At 38.4% G+C, this 15,808-nt stretch overlaps 1 protein-coding gene across 1 annotated transcript in view; it reads right to left on the bottom strand.

Annotated features, from left to right (window-relative positions):
- The window catches only part of Utp20 (UTP20 small subunit processome component), a 100,201-nt gene that overhangs the window by 82,163 nt on the left and 2,230 nt on the right, over window positions 1-15,808 (bottom strand). The window contains exons 3-12 of the mRNA XM_069991163.1: window positions 15,174-15,240; window positions 14,929-15,061; window positions 13,719-13,907; window positions 11,941-12,022; window positions 10,394-10,531; window positions 9,696-9,851; window positions 8,793-8,939; window positions 8,213-8,347; window positions 7,239-7,316; window positions 4,300-4,478 (exon numbers count right to left, since the gene is read on the bottom strand). Coding sequence (XP_069847264.1) covers window positions 4,300-4,478; window positions 7,239-7,316; window positions 8,213-8,347; window positions 8,793-8,939; window positions 9,696-9,851; window positions 10,394-10,531; window positions 11,941-12,022; window positions 13,719-13,907; window positions 14,929-15,061; window positions 15,174-15,240 — 1,304 coding nt within the window. The remainder of the gene's footprint in view (window positions 1-4,299; window positions 4,479-7,238; window positions 7,317-8,212; window positions 8,348-8,792; window positions 8,940-9,695; window positions 9,852-10,393; window positions 10,532-11,940; window positions 12,023-13,718; window positions 13,908-14,928; window positions 15,062-15,173; window positions 15,241-15,808) is intronic.

Here is a 15,808-nt window from a genome sequence, read left to right as displayed (position 1 = left end):
AGAAGTTGTTTAGGGATGGGAATGTGGCTTAGTGGTAGAGTGCTTGCTTTGCATGCATGAAGCCTTATGTTAGATTCCTCAGTACTAAATAAACACAAAATGTCAGAACTGGCACTCTGGCTGAAGCTTTGAGCTTTGAGCAAAAGACAGGGACAGTGCCCAGGCCCTGAGTTTAAGCTCCAGAACTGCCCCCCCCCCCCAAAAAAAAAAAAAGTTATTTAGCCTGACAAATGGTTGCTCATGATACTTTCTAACATGATACTGATTTGGGATATTAGTTACTCTTTACCATTCTTTTTTTTTTTTTTTTGGTCCGGTCATGGGGCCTGAACTCTGGGCCTGGGCGCTGTCCCTCAGCTCTTCAGCTCAAGGCTAGCGCTCTACCACTTGAGCTACAGTGCCACTTCCAGCTTTTTTCCTTTTGCTTATGTGGTGCTAAGGAATCGAACCCAGGGCCTCATGCATGCAAGGCAAGCGCTCTACCACTAAGCCACCTTCCCAGCCCCTCTTCACCATTTTTACTAGCTTTTTTATTCTTGCCAGTGTACTATGCCTCAGTCCTACCTGTAAGACAGAAATCTCATTAAGGAAAAACCACAGAAACAGTAAGATTTTATAATTTGTTCCTGTATCCAATTTTCTAGCTTATTATGCAATAGAAACAAATAGAGTTTGACGCCTATACTCTTTTTGTTACTAAATTTAATCAAAAAGTCATATTCTCTTATTTATCAGGACTCTAAATGTTTGGAAATGATAGATGACTAAGTTAATATAAATGTCAATTCCTTAAAGTCCACATCCTGAAATACAGTCTTCTAGGCAGAAACTATGACTCTATAGCCTGTAATCTTACAGACAGAAGCTAATGAAAGGTTCAGAAATACCAATAATGTTGGCCCAATCAGTGTTTATATACCCTCATTTTTATAGGCTTTACATTTAATGTGGACTTTTAAAAGTTTATAATTAAAGCAACTTTCATAGTTAAAAAAAGAGATAACAGCGAGTCATTAGTTCTATGTTTGTTGTTGTTGTTGTTTGTTGTTTTGCCAGTCCTGGGGCTTGAATTCAGGGCCTGGTCACTGTCCCTGAGCTTCATTTGCTCTAGAACTCTACCACCAGCTGTTTATTTGGTACTGAGGAATCGAACCCAAGGCTTCATGCATCTAGGCAAGCATTCTACCACTATGCCACATTCCCAGCCCCATGCTATGTTATTCCATGTGTCTATCAGACCTTCTAGTTAGCTTTTCCAATAAAGTCCATATTCCCTTCTTCACCCTAGAAAATCCTCAAAGGACCTGACTGAGCTTCCTCTCATTCCAGACCTTCTGAAGTTACTCTTCATTCTGCCTAGAAAGTCTTCCAAGGATCAACCCTTCCCATTCCCACAAAGAATGTAATCTCCATACAGAAGGAACTATTGCTCAGTACTTCATGTTCAGAACAGTCCCTGATAGCATAAAATATCTGTCAAATGACAGGACAAATTTACTTCTAAAAGACATTTCCTATTAGTTATCTCTTCTTATAAAAAAATTGCAAGATAGATGGATGAAATGTTATTAAGACTATTCCATTATTAAAAAAATTTTTTTAGAGACAGAGTCCTAATATGTATCCCAGGCTGGCTTTAAACTTATGCTGTAGCCCAGTCACCCTCCTGGTTCTACCTCACTCCCAAGTGCTAGGCTTATAGGCTCATACACACATAATAATAATTATTATTATGAAAAATCTTCAGAGGGAAGGAAGACAAAAGTGAGCGTTTGCATCCCTACTCTGCAGAGCTGGCAGAGAAATGTTTTCTTCTTCTTTTTTTTTTGTGGCAGTAGTAGGGCTTTAACTCAGGGCCTGTGGGCTGTCACTGAGATCTTTTGCTCAACCTTAGCGCTCTACCACTTTGAGCCACAGCTCCACTTCGGGTTTTCTGGTGGTTAACTGGAGATAAGAGTCTCATGGACTTTCCCAGAGCCCAGGCTGGCTCTGAACCATAATACTCAGATCTCAGCCTCCTGAATAGCTAGGAGTAAAGGTATGAGCCACCACCACCACCTGGCTGGAGGGATATTCTCTCAGAATAAGAGATAAAGAAATTGTGGCAATTACTGGGTCAATGCATCTAAATCTATTGATTTTACTATCCACCTTCCCAGGAGGAGCAGCAAGGGCTAAGGGCAGTGGGAGATCTGCCGTTCACTCTCATCAGAACCTTGGCTATATCTCATTGAAGCCATCCACCAAGGCAGCTTCACCCCTATTCCACAGGACCCAGAGTTTGGCCACATAACAGGAATGTGCTTGTTGAAGATTGGCAGGGGTTGCAAAATCAAAACAGAAGGCCCATGAGAATAACAGAAGTTATTCATTATCAGAGTCCCGTCACCTAAAACAGCAACAAGACTGCTGGCATATTTTCATAAAGAAGCTACTCTGATGGTATGATGAAGAGGTAAGCAGGGGTTAAGGATATGGGGTCCCCCAGAATCTCATGGAATCCCCAAGAATTGCAATCTCAGTGGCTGTGAGGAGACTAGCTCTCAGTTCAGTAGTGCTATGGAGCTTCACAAACTCAAGGAACATTCATTCATCACACTCATTTTTCCTACTCAGCACTCTCACAGCCAAGCACAAATACAGAAACAGGTCTAACTAATCGAAAAGATTAAAACAAGTGTATGAACAAGGAAATGAGGAAGTGGTATTCAAAGTGGTAGAGTGCTAGCCTTGAGCGGAAAAAGCTCAGGGATAGTGCCCAGGCCCATAACCACACACAAAAGTTCAGGGATAGTGCCCAGGCACACACACACACACACACACACACACACACACACACACACACACACACACAAACACACACACACACACACACACACACACACACACACACACACACACACACACACACACACACACACACACACACACACACACGCGCACACACCAACCCAGAATGTATTCTGACTCACACTTGTAACACACACACACACCAACCCAGAATGTATTCTGACTCACACTTGTCACACACACACACACACACACACACACACACACACACACACCAACCCAGAATGTATTCTGACTCACACTTGTAATGCTAGCTACTCAGGAGGCTGAGATCTGAGGATCACAGTTCAAAGCCAGCCTGGGCAGGAAAGCCCATGAGACTCTTTTATCTCCAGTTAACCACTAGATAATCAGCAGTGGTGCTATGGCTCAAAGTGGTAGAGTGCTAGTCTTGAGCAGAAGAGCTCAGAGATAGCACCCAGTCCTGGAGTTCAATCCCATGATTTAAAAAAAAAAAGACACAGGAACTGACTTCCACAATGTAAGAGTATAAAATTTAAAAATAATTCACTTAAATGTCTAAAATACCTTATATAAATATGTGAAAATGGAACAATGAAGCTTGCTGAGATTGGTTTGGGAAGAGGGAGAAAGATTGATTGGGAAAATGCCAATATAAAATGTAACAACAACAATAAAAAATGAAGTCACTTCTTTTCCACGCTTTTCATCCTCCTGGCAATAAGTATTGTCCATCTTTGGAGAGAGGGCAATTCTCTCCATACCGGTGAAGCCATTTACTAAGACAAGTTTGTTCTAAAATGTGTATAGAAATGCAAAGGCCCAGGAGTAACTAAAAATGACTCTCACTTGACATCAAAATTATTCACAAAAGGAAAAATTTGAATAGCTGACACCATCCAACTATAAACCTCTACTTTGCAAAAAACAATTTTTTAAATTGTCTTTTAAAGTTTTTTCCCCCCCGACAGATTGAATCCAGGCCCTCACACCTGCTAGGCAATGCTCTAGCACTTGAGTCATGACCCAGTTTTTTTGTATTGTACTTTGTTTTTGAAAGAAAGGTGCTTGCAAACTTCTAAAACTGCAGTATGTTTATGCAAGACATGAGCCAAAGGTGGAACCTGGATGAAGGGCACCTGGAATTCCTCTGTACTATTTCTTGCAACTCCACACAAACCTACAATCATCTTAAAAGGTTAAAAATCAGTGGTCATGTTTCTTTCCCTAACTTCCTTCCTGGTATAAAGAAAGTTGACAGATTGTCCCATGTTTTTCTATGCTTACTTACACATTTGTGTTAATTTTGCAAAGTGAGATCATACCACATGCATAATATATAAAACATTTTTTTTTCATGTAACACCTTACCATGGACATTATTTCAGTACATATATACAGATATTCATTTCTATAGGATTCTTATATTCTGAAGCTTATTTGAATGGGTAATCTAAACAATATCAAGGGCATATGATTAGAACTCACCCCACTGTCTGTTGTGAGAAAACCAGAGGATACTTTTCAATCACCATGCAGCCAGCGGAGGGAGGTGCTACCTTGTTGAGAATGAGCTTGGCCAAAATGGTCAGTGCTTCATCTTTGGCCACAGTGTCCCCAACTGAGAAACAATTCTCAATGTACAAGAGAAAGCTTGGTAGAAAAAGCTGAAGACAAGAAAGGAAAGCACACTTATTAGCAGATATAAATTCTATAAACCTAATATAAAGAATTATAATACTTGAATGAGGGAACAAAAGATACTGTAGAAAAGGAAGTGTAGTCATTACCTGACTCATGTAATTATAATCCCTCTGTACATCGCCTCTATAATAGCAATAAATTTAAAAAAAAAAAGAATTATAACACTTAAAAAAGAAAGCAAAAGAGGCTGGTGGAGGTGGCTTGGCAGGAATCATGATGACAAATGTTCAAGTTAGCCCAGGAAAAAAGTTAGCAAGACTTCATCAACAAATAAACTGGATGTGGTAATACATTCTATAAAGCTGGCTATGTGGGAAGCATAAGTAGGAGGATCATGGTCTGAGGATAGCTCTAGGCAAAAACACTACCTAAAAAACAAACTAAAAGCCAAAAGTTCTGTGAGTGTGGCTCAAGTGCTTGTGTGCTTGCTAATAAGCACAAGGCTCTGAGTTCAAATCCCAATGCTGCCAAAGAGATTTCATTCACAAAGGATCAGGAATCATAATGGCCTTGAAGTTCTCCATAGAAACAATGAAAGCTAGAAGTCAAAGTAGCAACATCCTAAATTCTGTAGGGAAAAGAATCAGAATCTAAACTTCTATACCTAGTCTGTTCTCAAAACAGTGTATATAGGAGAAAATATTGACATTTTCACATGTACTAAATCCTAAAATTTTCCCTCCACTCCACAAAAATAAGAGAGCCAGCTACAGTAAGAGCGAAACAAAGATTTAGGAAGCAGAAATGAAGCAAAGGGACACTGTAACATGACAGCCATGCAGGGGGCTGAGCAAGCAAAGCCCCCAGACTGGAAGGACTCCCCAGGAAGAATGTCTCCAGGAAGCAGGAGGCAGAAACTGAGCTAGTAAGTTTCTCTCTCAGTTTGCCATGCAAACAGTATTTATAGTGTTGTTGGCAGAAAGTCACTGAGCAGTTAAGAGAAAACAATCTCTAGTTTTTAAAGGATGAGGTAAAAGCTTATGCTAGGAAAAATGAGAACATATACAAAAAAAGGACATGTAACATAAAATATTCCTTGGTAACAAAAATGTGGTGAATATGGATTCAACCCAAACCTGTGATAAAATGGCAGGGAAGATGAGAACTAAATATTAAAACTAAAATCAATCTACCATACACTGAAGCTTAAAGACAAGGTCTAAGACTAACACATCAAGAAAGAGCAATATGTGCAGATGACTTAAAAGCATACAGACTAGACAAGGTACTAGTGGCTCACACCTGTAATCTTCGCTATTCAGAAAGCTGACATTTGAGAATCAAGTTTGAGGCCAGCTTGAACAAGAAGGTCCTTGAGACACTTACTGCCAATTAACCACCAAAAAGCCAAAAGTGATGCTGTGGCTCAAGTGGTAGAATGCTACCCTTCAGCCAAAAAGCTCAGGAAAAATGCCTAGGCCCAGAATTTAAGCCCTAGGACTGGCATATGGACACACACACACACACACACGCACGCACGCACGCACGCACGCACGCACGCACGCACGCACGCACGCACATGCACGCAAACACATCTATGAAGGCCATAACAAGTAGCTAGTTGCTAGTAAGAAACAGGAGAGTGGCACACAGATGACTTGACTAATTTAAACTATGTCTAAATAGTGTGTTTGCAGTCCAGATGAAAATTAAGGGTTTTGGGTTGTCTGTTCTGAGTTACTGAGGTTTGAACTCTGGACCTCACTCTTCCAAACAGGTGTTCTATCAATTGATCAACAGCATCAACAAAATAAAGATTTTTTTTTTTTTTTAAGATACAAGTAGGGCTGGGAAGTTGGCTCAGTGGTAGAGTACTTGCCTTGCATGCATGAGGCCCTGGGTTCTATTCCGCAGTACCACATAAAAAAAAAAAAGGGGGGCGCTGTGACTCAAGTGGTAGGGCGCTAGCCTTGAGCTGAAGAGCTGAGGGACAGCGCCCAAGACCAGACCCCACAACCGACAAAAAAATAAATAAATAAAAGTATAGAGTTTGCCTAGCAATTGCTGGTCTGAGTTCAATCCTCAATACTATGCACCCACCCACCCACCCCTCATACACATACCCCAAAACAAGCAAAAACTCCCAAAACATACAAAGATGGAAAAGATAGTTTCTTAAGCAACAACAACAACAACACAGTGATAGTCCTCAAAGAGCAGAAATAAACAGGACCTAGAATATGCACAAAGAGGTTCTTTTGAGTCAAATGAGAATATACATTAGTGAAGACTAAGGAGAGAGAAGCAGATGACAAGTTCCTGTGAGTGACCACTTATGAGGAGTGACAGATGCCTGATGGAGGTGAGAGGAGAGGGTTAAATCAAGTCAGGCTCTGCCAGGGAAGAGTTCTCTTTGTTCCATTATGTATCGTTTTTTGGTTTAATTACATTAACTTCAGCCTCCTTCCGATGGAAGAAACCACTTTTTATGCTTCAAATTCACATAAAAGTTCCTTATACTGATTTTCAATTTTACCACATGGTAAATCAGTTCAAGTACTGTTCAAAATGAAATGGCCACTGGTTATAATTATAAATGCCTGAGAATATATAATAAAGTCTCACACATAACCTCAACTTGAATGTAATTAAAAAATACATTAACTAAAATATCAAGCACAAACTCCACTCCTTTAAAAAGCAAGCAAAAATCCAGAATTTCAAACTTGGCTATTTTACCAGGATAGATTTAGAAAACACTCCAAATGTAATCTCTTCCTTACCTGTTCAAATTGCTTCATAGGAAACATAACTTCGGAAAAGTCCAAAATCAAACGTCTTTCAAATCTGCTCTCAAAAATCTGTGAAGCACAGGTGAAAATTACAAATGAAGTAAACAGTGTTAAACCCATTCCCTCCCCTAAAGCAGCTAGAGTCAGGAAATGGTGGCATACTTCAACAGCCATTCAACAGGTTGCACCTCCTCCCATTCTCTAAAGAACTCAGGTGTTGCACTGACATTATTGCACTGACTCCAGAGTCACATCTGCTCAGCCTTGCCTAGCTATGGAGAACTACAAAAGGAAAACAGCCTAATCTTACGCTAATTCATCTTTCCTCAACATCACTTTTAAAACTCACTAAATGCAAATCTTATCAAACCATGTCATTGCTTACTTTTCCCAGAGCCTTCCACTACGTAAGGCTACTTTTCTAGGCCAAGCAAGATTTCATGACTATCAGCCACTTTTTCTCAAAGGCCCAGGCTACACCTATTTATAAGCACTGGTCTTTGTTCTCTCTTCTAGTTTTGTTACCATTTTCCCTGACTGAAACACTGCTATGGAGCCTTCAAAGACATACCAAATCTAAGTCTTTTGAAAAAGCTTTCTGTGATATGCAACCCCAGGTAGAACAGCTATCATTCAATATAAAGTTGTTCACTCTATTAGACTACTTCCCCCAAGAGTCCTCTTGCCCAATAATACTGTAACATCATAGGGTCTACCTTCAATACCTAACTCACACTCGCCACACAGTAGGCTCCACATGGTCACTGAAACTTTGCTGTGCAGATTTAGCTATGACTACACTTTATTTTGCTTGTTGTCACTACAGCATGCAGCTCACATCCCCTTAATTTTTAATTCCAGGAGGGCAAAGTCTTTGTCAGGCTTCATTTGTATTCTCAGCTGGGTTTACTCAACACTAAACATATTATTCACAACTCAGTTAATATCTTGTTCAAGTAAATTACTTTATCTATAGTTTCTTTGATGAGGGTCTCTGGCAAGGAAACATTTTCACCAAGGATCAAAGCAGAAATTATATCCAAGAGTGTCACACGGCACGATGTAGAAAGATTTGCTGTTGCTAATGTTTGAGACAATACCTGTCAAAATACAAAGAAAAGCACACATAGCAATCTGCTGTTAATAAACATGCTTAAGGTAGGCACTGGTAGCTCACACCTGTAGCTAACTCAGAAGGCTCAGATGAGGATTACAGTTCAAAGTCAGCCTGGGCAGGCAAATCTGAGAGACTAATCTCCAATTAACCAGGAAAACACCAGAAGTATGACACTGTCCAAAAAGAAATGTTCTCTTTATCTGACTTATTTAACTATAACCCTTTTATACAGACCTTTATAGTAACAATAAAAAAAATTACATACACAAAAAAAATCCAGAAGTGGAGCTGTGGCTCACATGTGAGAATGCCAGCTTTGATCAAAACAACCAAGCAAGAATGTGAGGTCTTAAGCTGAAGCCGTAGTACTAGCATAACTAAATAAAGTTAAAATAAATACTCTTAGGCATATCAAGTAGAACACTTACCTTACAAACATCAGCAGGTTTGGTTATCTTTGATCCATTTCCATGTTTCACAAGTATCATATATATTTCTAACAATCTTTTAATTTGTTCAGAACTCTCACAACAGTTTGTTTTTGTCACTTTGTTATGTAGATCCAGGAGTGATTCCTACAAAGAGAATTTGACAAAGCAAAGAACTAGGAAATCTCAAACTCATCTGTTTATCCAATAACAAATAATGTGCAATGCAGTACAACTTTTCACATTCTTTTGCTTCAAAAGAAAAAGCCATACTTACTAGGAACTACAGGGAATGTGAACAGTAAATGTGAACAAAGTGTTGAGTTCTTTGCAAGTCTTTACTAAGCATGCTTACATCCACCTTAAGAAAAGGCACACTACATCCCAATTTATCAGATTGAAAGTCTGAGGAATGGAGACTCTAAATAATTTTTCCAGTCACACCAGCAGTAATGGTAGAGCCACAATGTAAATAGGCAGGAGACTCTAAATAATTTTTCCAGTCACACCAGCAGTAATGGTAGAGCCACAATGTAAATAAGCATGCTTACATCCACCTTAAGAAAAGGCACACTACATCCCAATTTATCAGATTGAAAGTCTGAGGAATGGAGACTCTAAATAATTTTTCCAGTCACACCAGCAGTAATGGTAGAGCCACAATGTAAATAGGCAGGCAGTATGGCCCTCACAGCCTTTCTTAACCACCATACTCTACTGAATCTCAAACTATCCTATCAAAATAAAGCATAGAGGGTAGAGGGAAGAAAATTCATACATGAGTAGAAATACAAAGAAAATAATTATGAAATACAATCTCCAAGAGTGCTCAGCTAAAGTCAGAGAAATAATAAACTCACAGACCTCTTGTTACATACTCATCCTTAAAAAACTAGAACTCACTTGCAAACAGTCAAAAAATGTAGCAAAGTGTTCCTTGTAGATGTAGACTACGGTCGATTTAGCCATGTTTTTGAGTGTTTCTCCAACTAAAACCCATGGCAGTTGAGTTTCTGTTTCAGTCACTGGTCCTAGCTTTTGCAAAATTAGCTTCAGTGCCTGTGGGAAAGCAACAACAATTAAAATAATCACATAAACCCTTATTTTTTTAAGTATTCGGCTATGATTTACCCCTCTGATTATACTAGCTACTTTAATAATCTAATCTGGAATAATCAAGGATATAGTAGCTTTGAGTGTTAATTATGTATCCCAAATGGAATTTCCAAACTAGGATTCTGAGTTTTTGTTTTTGGTCCAGGACCACACTGTGTTGCCCAAACTGGCCTTGATTGGTCAGCTTCCCACCTCAACCTGGCTACAAACAGGCAAGCACCACCACACCCGATAAAGAAACTTAGAATCTAACAACCTTGCTTTACTACCCTATTAGTGAATGGGTGAATTATGTTAAAACCCTCTTAGTATCCAGGATGAATAAGACACAAAGCCTACATAAGGAAGTATTGTCCTTAATCCTCTAAACTTCCCCAGTTATCACTTTCTATTGACTCTAGGTTGCCTTGTCACCACATCATTTGTCTAATTCTTTTGTGTTTAATCCTTCCACATAGGTGCCAAGCAGCCCTTCCACTTTTTACCTGTCCTGTACAGGAATGAAACATATTCTTAACTCCTTTGCACATTTCAAAGAGTAACTGTCCAACTCCTTCCACTTTTTCTGGATGTTCATTAAGATCAAGAAGCATTAAGTTGAAAAGTGCATTTTTATCAGTGACCTAAAATGTAAAATAGAAATGGAAAGTAGTATTTACAACATAAATAAGTTAAAAAAAGGAATCTACCTTCTTATTCTGGATAGTCATGTTTAAATACATTAAGGAAAAGTCTGGAAGGAGTAGTCATTTGGAATGATCTCAAACTGCTAGAATTCTTGACTCGTCCTTGTCACATTACACAGAGTGATGAGTTCACTGGTATGGCAGATATGGATATGTCAAGAAAACCTACTGAAAGCAACACTTTGTCTTGTAAAGTAAGCTATATATTTGCATTTTATAAGCTTAAAATAAATTTAATGTTTTAATACACAAACCAGTGTTTTACTATGAAAACATTCTAATACTAAGAAAATTTTAAACAAGGGGCTGGGAAGGTGGCTCAGTGGTAGAGCGCTTGCCTTGCATGCATGAGGCCCTGGGTTCGATTCCTCAGCACTACATAAGCAAAAAGAAAAAAAGCCAGAAGTGGCGCTGTGGCTCAAGTGGTAGAGCGCTAGCCTTGAGCTGAAGAGCTGAGGGACAGCGCCCAGGCCCCACGACCAGACCCAAAAAAAAGAAAAAAAGAAAAAAAAAAAAAAGAAAAATTTAAACAAACATGACCATATGATATTATGGTACCAGCTCCTTCCAGGAAACAAAAATTCCTGTTTATCTCATTTTTCATGTATTTATTTTATATAGGAATGTTTTGACAAGAAATAACTGAAAGCTGCAAAAAATCTAATTAACAGTAAGAATGACCAAAAAGAGTAGGGAAGGTGAAAGGAAAGGATAAAGTACTTCATATGCAGTCATGAGTATGAATAAAGAAAATCATTAATACATTTTCCTTCCTTCCTTCCTTCCTTCCTTCCTTCCTTCCTTCCTTCCTTCCTTCCTTCCTTCCTTCCTTCTTTCTTCGCCAGTCTTGGGGCTTGAACTCAAGGCCTGGGCACTGACCCTGAGCTGCTTTTGCTCAAGGCTAGCACTCTACCACTTGAGCCACAGTTCCACTTCTGACTTTTTCTGTTTATGTGGTACTGGGGAATTGAACCCAGGGCTTCAAGCATCCTAGGCAAGCACTCTACCACTAAGCCACATTCTCAGCCCCTAAAAATAATTTAAAAAGGGAATTGGGAGTAAGAAAGAGTGAAAGAGGAGGTAAATTGGATCAAAGCACATTCTATGCATTATGGAAATATGAACAATGAAACTCTTTTGTTTAATTAATATACACTCACATAAAAATAGGGAAAAAGTTACTCAAATAATATCACATTATTAGTGAGAAAAGCTTAATTAAACCTTAAGGTAAGCTAAAGTAGAAATATTAATTATAAAGATGAGTCCATAACAACCACATTAAAGAGATTCATGCTCTACTCATATACTGGTATATAGTGATAAACACAAAATATCAAACTAACCTTTCTCATCAAAAAAGTAAAGCTTTCAGCAGCAAAATTTCTTATATGTAGTTTTTTATGTGCCAGGAGTGTACTATACAGGCTAGAAAAAAGTAAAATAGTTTAATGACATAATTGTTAATAAAGATGTAGTTAATAAAGATGTAATATGTACAACATTGAGCCAAGTATGCAAGGAATATGCAGTAGGTACAACACAAGTTTAATATCTATCTCATTTGATTACTGAGACACTTACTTGCCAGAAAACCAAAGGCCATAAACATTATGCATATCAGGACAAGTGATGCTATTTGTCTTCCAGCAAAGATACATGAAAAACTGAAATTGGCAGTCAGCTCCAAATGACAGGAAGAACTCAAGAGAAGACTGGGATATGTATTATTAGGGTAAACAAGAGGGCAAAGATGGGCAAGCAGAAATAATCACAGTCAACAATAATAAGGAGGCCGGTTTGCATCAATGAGAAAGGAAGTATGGTCGATCAGAGCAGCTACCGATAAAACTGCCCAGATAAAGTGGTGGCTCTGAACACCAGGCAGAGGAATTGGAGCTCTACCTTATTCTTTATGTAGGTGCCTCCTGTGTATTACTTCATTTAATCAGCCAATCTATATGGGATGAGTACTATTACTATTTCTAGTATACTGAGTTTAAACCCTACTACCACCAACATAACAAACCCATTCCATACATAATGTACGAAGGTAAGCAACCTTCTTAAAGTCATATACAACCATAGAGCTATCATTACTCATGTAATCACATTGTTGCTTTCCCTAATTATGGAAGAATGAATGACAAATGAATCCAAAATAACAAACCCATTGCATACATAATGTAGGAAGGTAAGCAACCTTCTAAAGGTCATATACAGCCATAGAGCTATTATTACTCACGTAATCACATTGTTGCTTTCCCTAATTATGGAAGAATGAATGAAAATGAATGATAAATAAAACCCCTCTGCACACCACCTTTACAATAACAATATTTTTATTTATTTATTTTTTGTCCGTGGTGGGGCTTGAACTCTAGGCCTGGGCACTGTCCCCCAGCTCTTCAGCTCAAGGTTAGTACTCTACCACTTGAGCCACAGCTCCACTTCAGGTTTTCTGGTTGTTAATTAGAGATAAGAGTCTCACGGACTTTCCTGCCTGGGCTGGCTTTGAAGTGTAATCCTCAGATCTCAGCCTCCTGAGTAGCTAGAATTACAGGCGTGAGCTACTGGCACCCAGCTTTTTGTTTTCTTAAAGTATATTAGCAGTTAAGAAAACACAGGTGTTTAAGACATGTGCTTACAGAGTTCATTAGGTATCTAAGGACAGAATTACATTACAAATAAAGATTATATAATTGGTTTTAAAAAAAATGCCAAAGAGGGCTGGAGGTGTGGATTAACAGCACTATGTCTGCCTAGCAACCCTGAGGCACTGGGTTCAAACCTCATTACAAAAAAAAGATAAAGAGATAAAGAATATAAAGCTTTTCTTCTGGCTAAGGTGCCTGGAGACTATTTGAGGAAGTTATGAAATTCAAGTCAGGCTTTGATGGGTGGGTAAAATTTCAATAGCTCTAGACAAGAGGTTAGGTCAATACAAACTTAAAATGTGTTCAACATACATTAGTAAATGAGATTGTGGATCATTGACTAGTGAATCAACTCTGTATAAGGAAACAAATGAGTAATACACTAGAAAGGTAGTCTGGAGTCAGACAGGTCAGAGAAAGAGGAAGAAAAAATTTTAAATATTGGAGAAGAAAAATCAAAGAGTCACCTGTATATACTGTTCATGTCCTTCACCATCAGTCTCCACAGGTACTTATAAAGATAGGATAGCGAGGTAAAGGCCCATTCTAACAGCTCTGTGTCCTGAGTCTCCAGGATAGAGGTGATAGTCAGGAAAAAATCCTGAAAGTGTGGATAGAAATCTGTCTGCAGATCTCGTGCCAACTGTACAACCAAACTAAATTTTAAAAAGAAGGAAGCAATTAGATTAAAAATAAGAAGAAAACTATAAATGATCACTGGATTAAACCAAAATCAAGTCTTACTTTATATGCCAATCCTGAGGCTTGAACTCAGCCTGGCACTACTGTTCGTAGTGTCTTCTGCTCACATCTAGCATTCTACCACTTGAGCCACAGATCAACTTCTGGCGTTCTTGGTAGTTTAGTAGAGATCTGAGTCTCATGGACTTTTCTGCCTAGGCTGGCTTCAACCTATGATCTTCAGATCTCAGTCTCCTTAATAAGGATTACAGATATGAACCACAGAAATATGGCTCTAAATCAAGCTTTAAAATATATAAAATTAGGAAATGGCACTGTGGCTCAAGTGGTAGAGCACTCGCCTTGAGCTGAAGAGCTAAGGGACAATGCCCAGGCCCAGAGTTCAAGCCCCACAACCAACCAAAAAAAAAAAAATTATTCTAATCTTAAGAGTTAAGTAAAGAAATCAAGGCAGAGAACATTCCTTCAAAGAGTCATGTAATCAAAAATTTTTCTTAATGAGAAATTAAAGCCTTATAGCCAGGGGCTGGTGGCTCATGAATGTAATCCAGGCTACTCAGGAAGCTGAGATCTGAGTGTCACGGTTCAAAGCCAGCCTGGGCAGGAAAATCCATGAGACTCATCTCCAATTAACTAGTAAAAACATTTAAAAGCCAGGAGCAGAGCTGTGGTTCAAGTGGCAGAACACTAACCTTGGGTAAAAATTCACAAGGATAGCACTCAGGCCCTGAGTTCAAACCCCAGGACTGGTACCAAAAAAAAAAAAAAAAAAGATAGAGAAAGAAAGAGGGAGAATTTATTTCTCCTAGGACTGTATTAAAAAATATATAAAACAGTATACCTAAGCTTTAGCTTTATAGTAATATTCTTGTAGTTTCTAAGTTATTAACATATGATCTAAAGCGTATCATAGGCATAATCTTTCTTTTAAAACTCAGATAAATACCATTAAGTTTTTGCTTAAGATCTACTTACTCCAAAAGAGGCTGGTAAGCAAAACTGTTCCTAATTTGCAGGTGAGTCTTCAAACTCTGAACTATCTCATTTTGATGATAAACCAACTGATTGAATGACTGACATTTGTCAATAACTTCTTTGTAAAATTTTCCTGGATGAGAAAGAAAAAAAGTATATTTTGCTTTTCTCTTACATCATTAATAATTCAGAATATATCAAGTACTAATTATGGGAGAATAAAATACAAACAAAATAAAAAATACCGAAATGTTCTGTTAGATTCAATTCTCTCCATTTCAGCAGACCCTCAAAGAAGTAGGTTTCAACCTCCTGCCGAAATTAAAGCAGACCATTAAGCAAACTCCAAGTTTAATAACAATAAGTATATACTAATACCTTAAGACAATGCTTAAGAAATTAGGCTGGGAAGATGGCTCAGTGGTAGAGCACTTGCCTTACATGACTGAGGCCCTGGGTTCGATTTCTCAGCACCACATAAGCAAAAAGAAAAAAAAGCCAGAAGTGGCACCATGGCTCAAGTGGTAGAGTGCTAGCCTTGAGCTGAAGAGCTGAGGGACAGTGCCCAGGCCCAGAGTTCAGGCCCCATGACCGGACCCCCCAAAAAAAGAAATTATAAACTTCTTTTAGTTTTCTTGAAAACGAATATTAACTATATATTTAATTAGAGGTATAAGATCAATATGTTTTGTTGATTTTAGTTGCAGCCATTAACTTTCTAAAGCTTATATAACAGTCACACTAAGGAAAATGTGGTTTTTTTTCCCTATGAGTTTTTCAAGTTTAGGCATAGATTCCAGTTATGATCACATTCTGTCACTCCCCTATTAGAATTTTGCCCACTTTCATGCTACAGAATTGGTTTGTGTTTACAATTACA

This window comes from Dipodomys merriami, unplaced genomic scaffold (assembly GCF_024711535.1).
Source record: "Dipodomys merriami isolate MVZ:Mamm:240054 unplaced genomic scaffold, mDipMer1.0.p SCAF_10, whole genome shotgun sequence".
NCBI classification, from domain to species: Eukaryota; Metazoa; Chordata; class Mammalia; order Rodentia; family Heteromyidae; genus Dipodomys; species Dipodomys merriami.
Note: the sequence above shows the minus strand (reverse complement) of the source record. Positions and strands in the feature narration are given on the sequence as shown.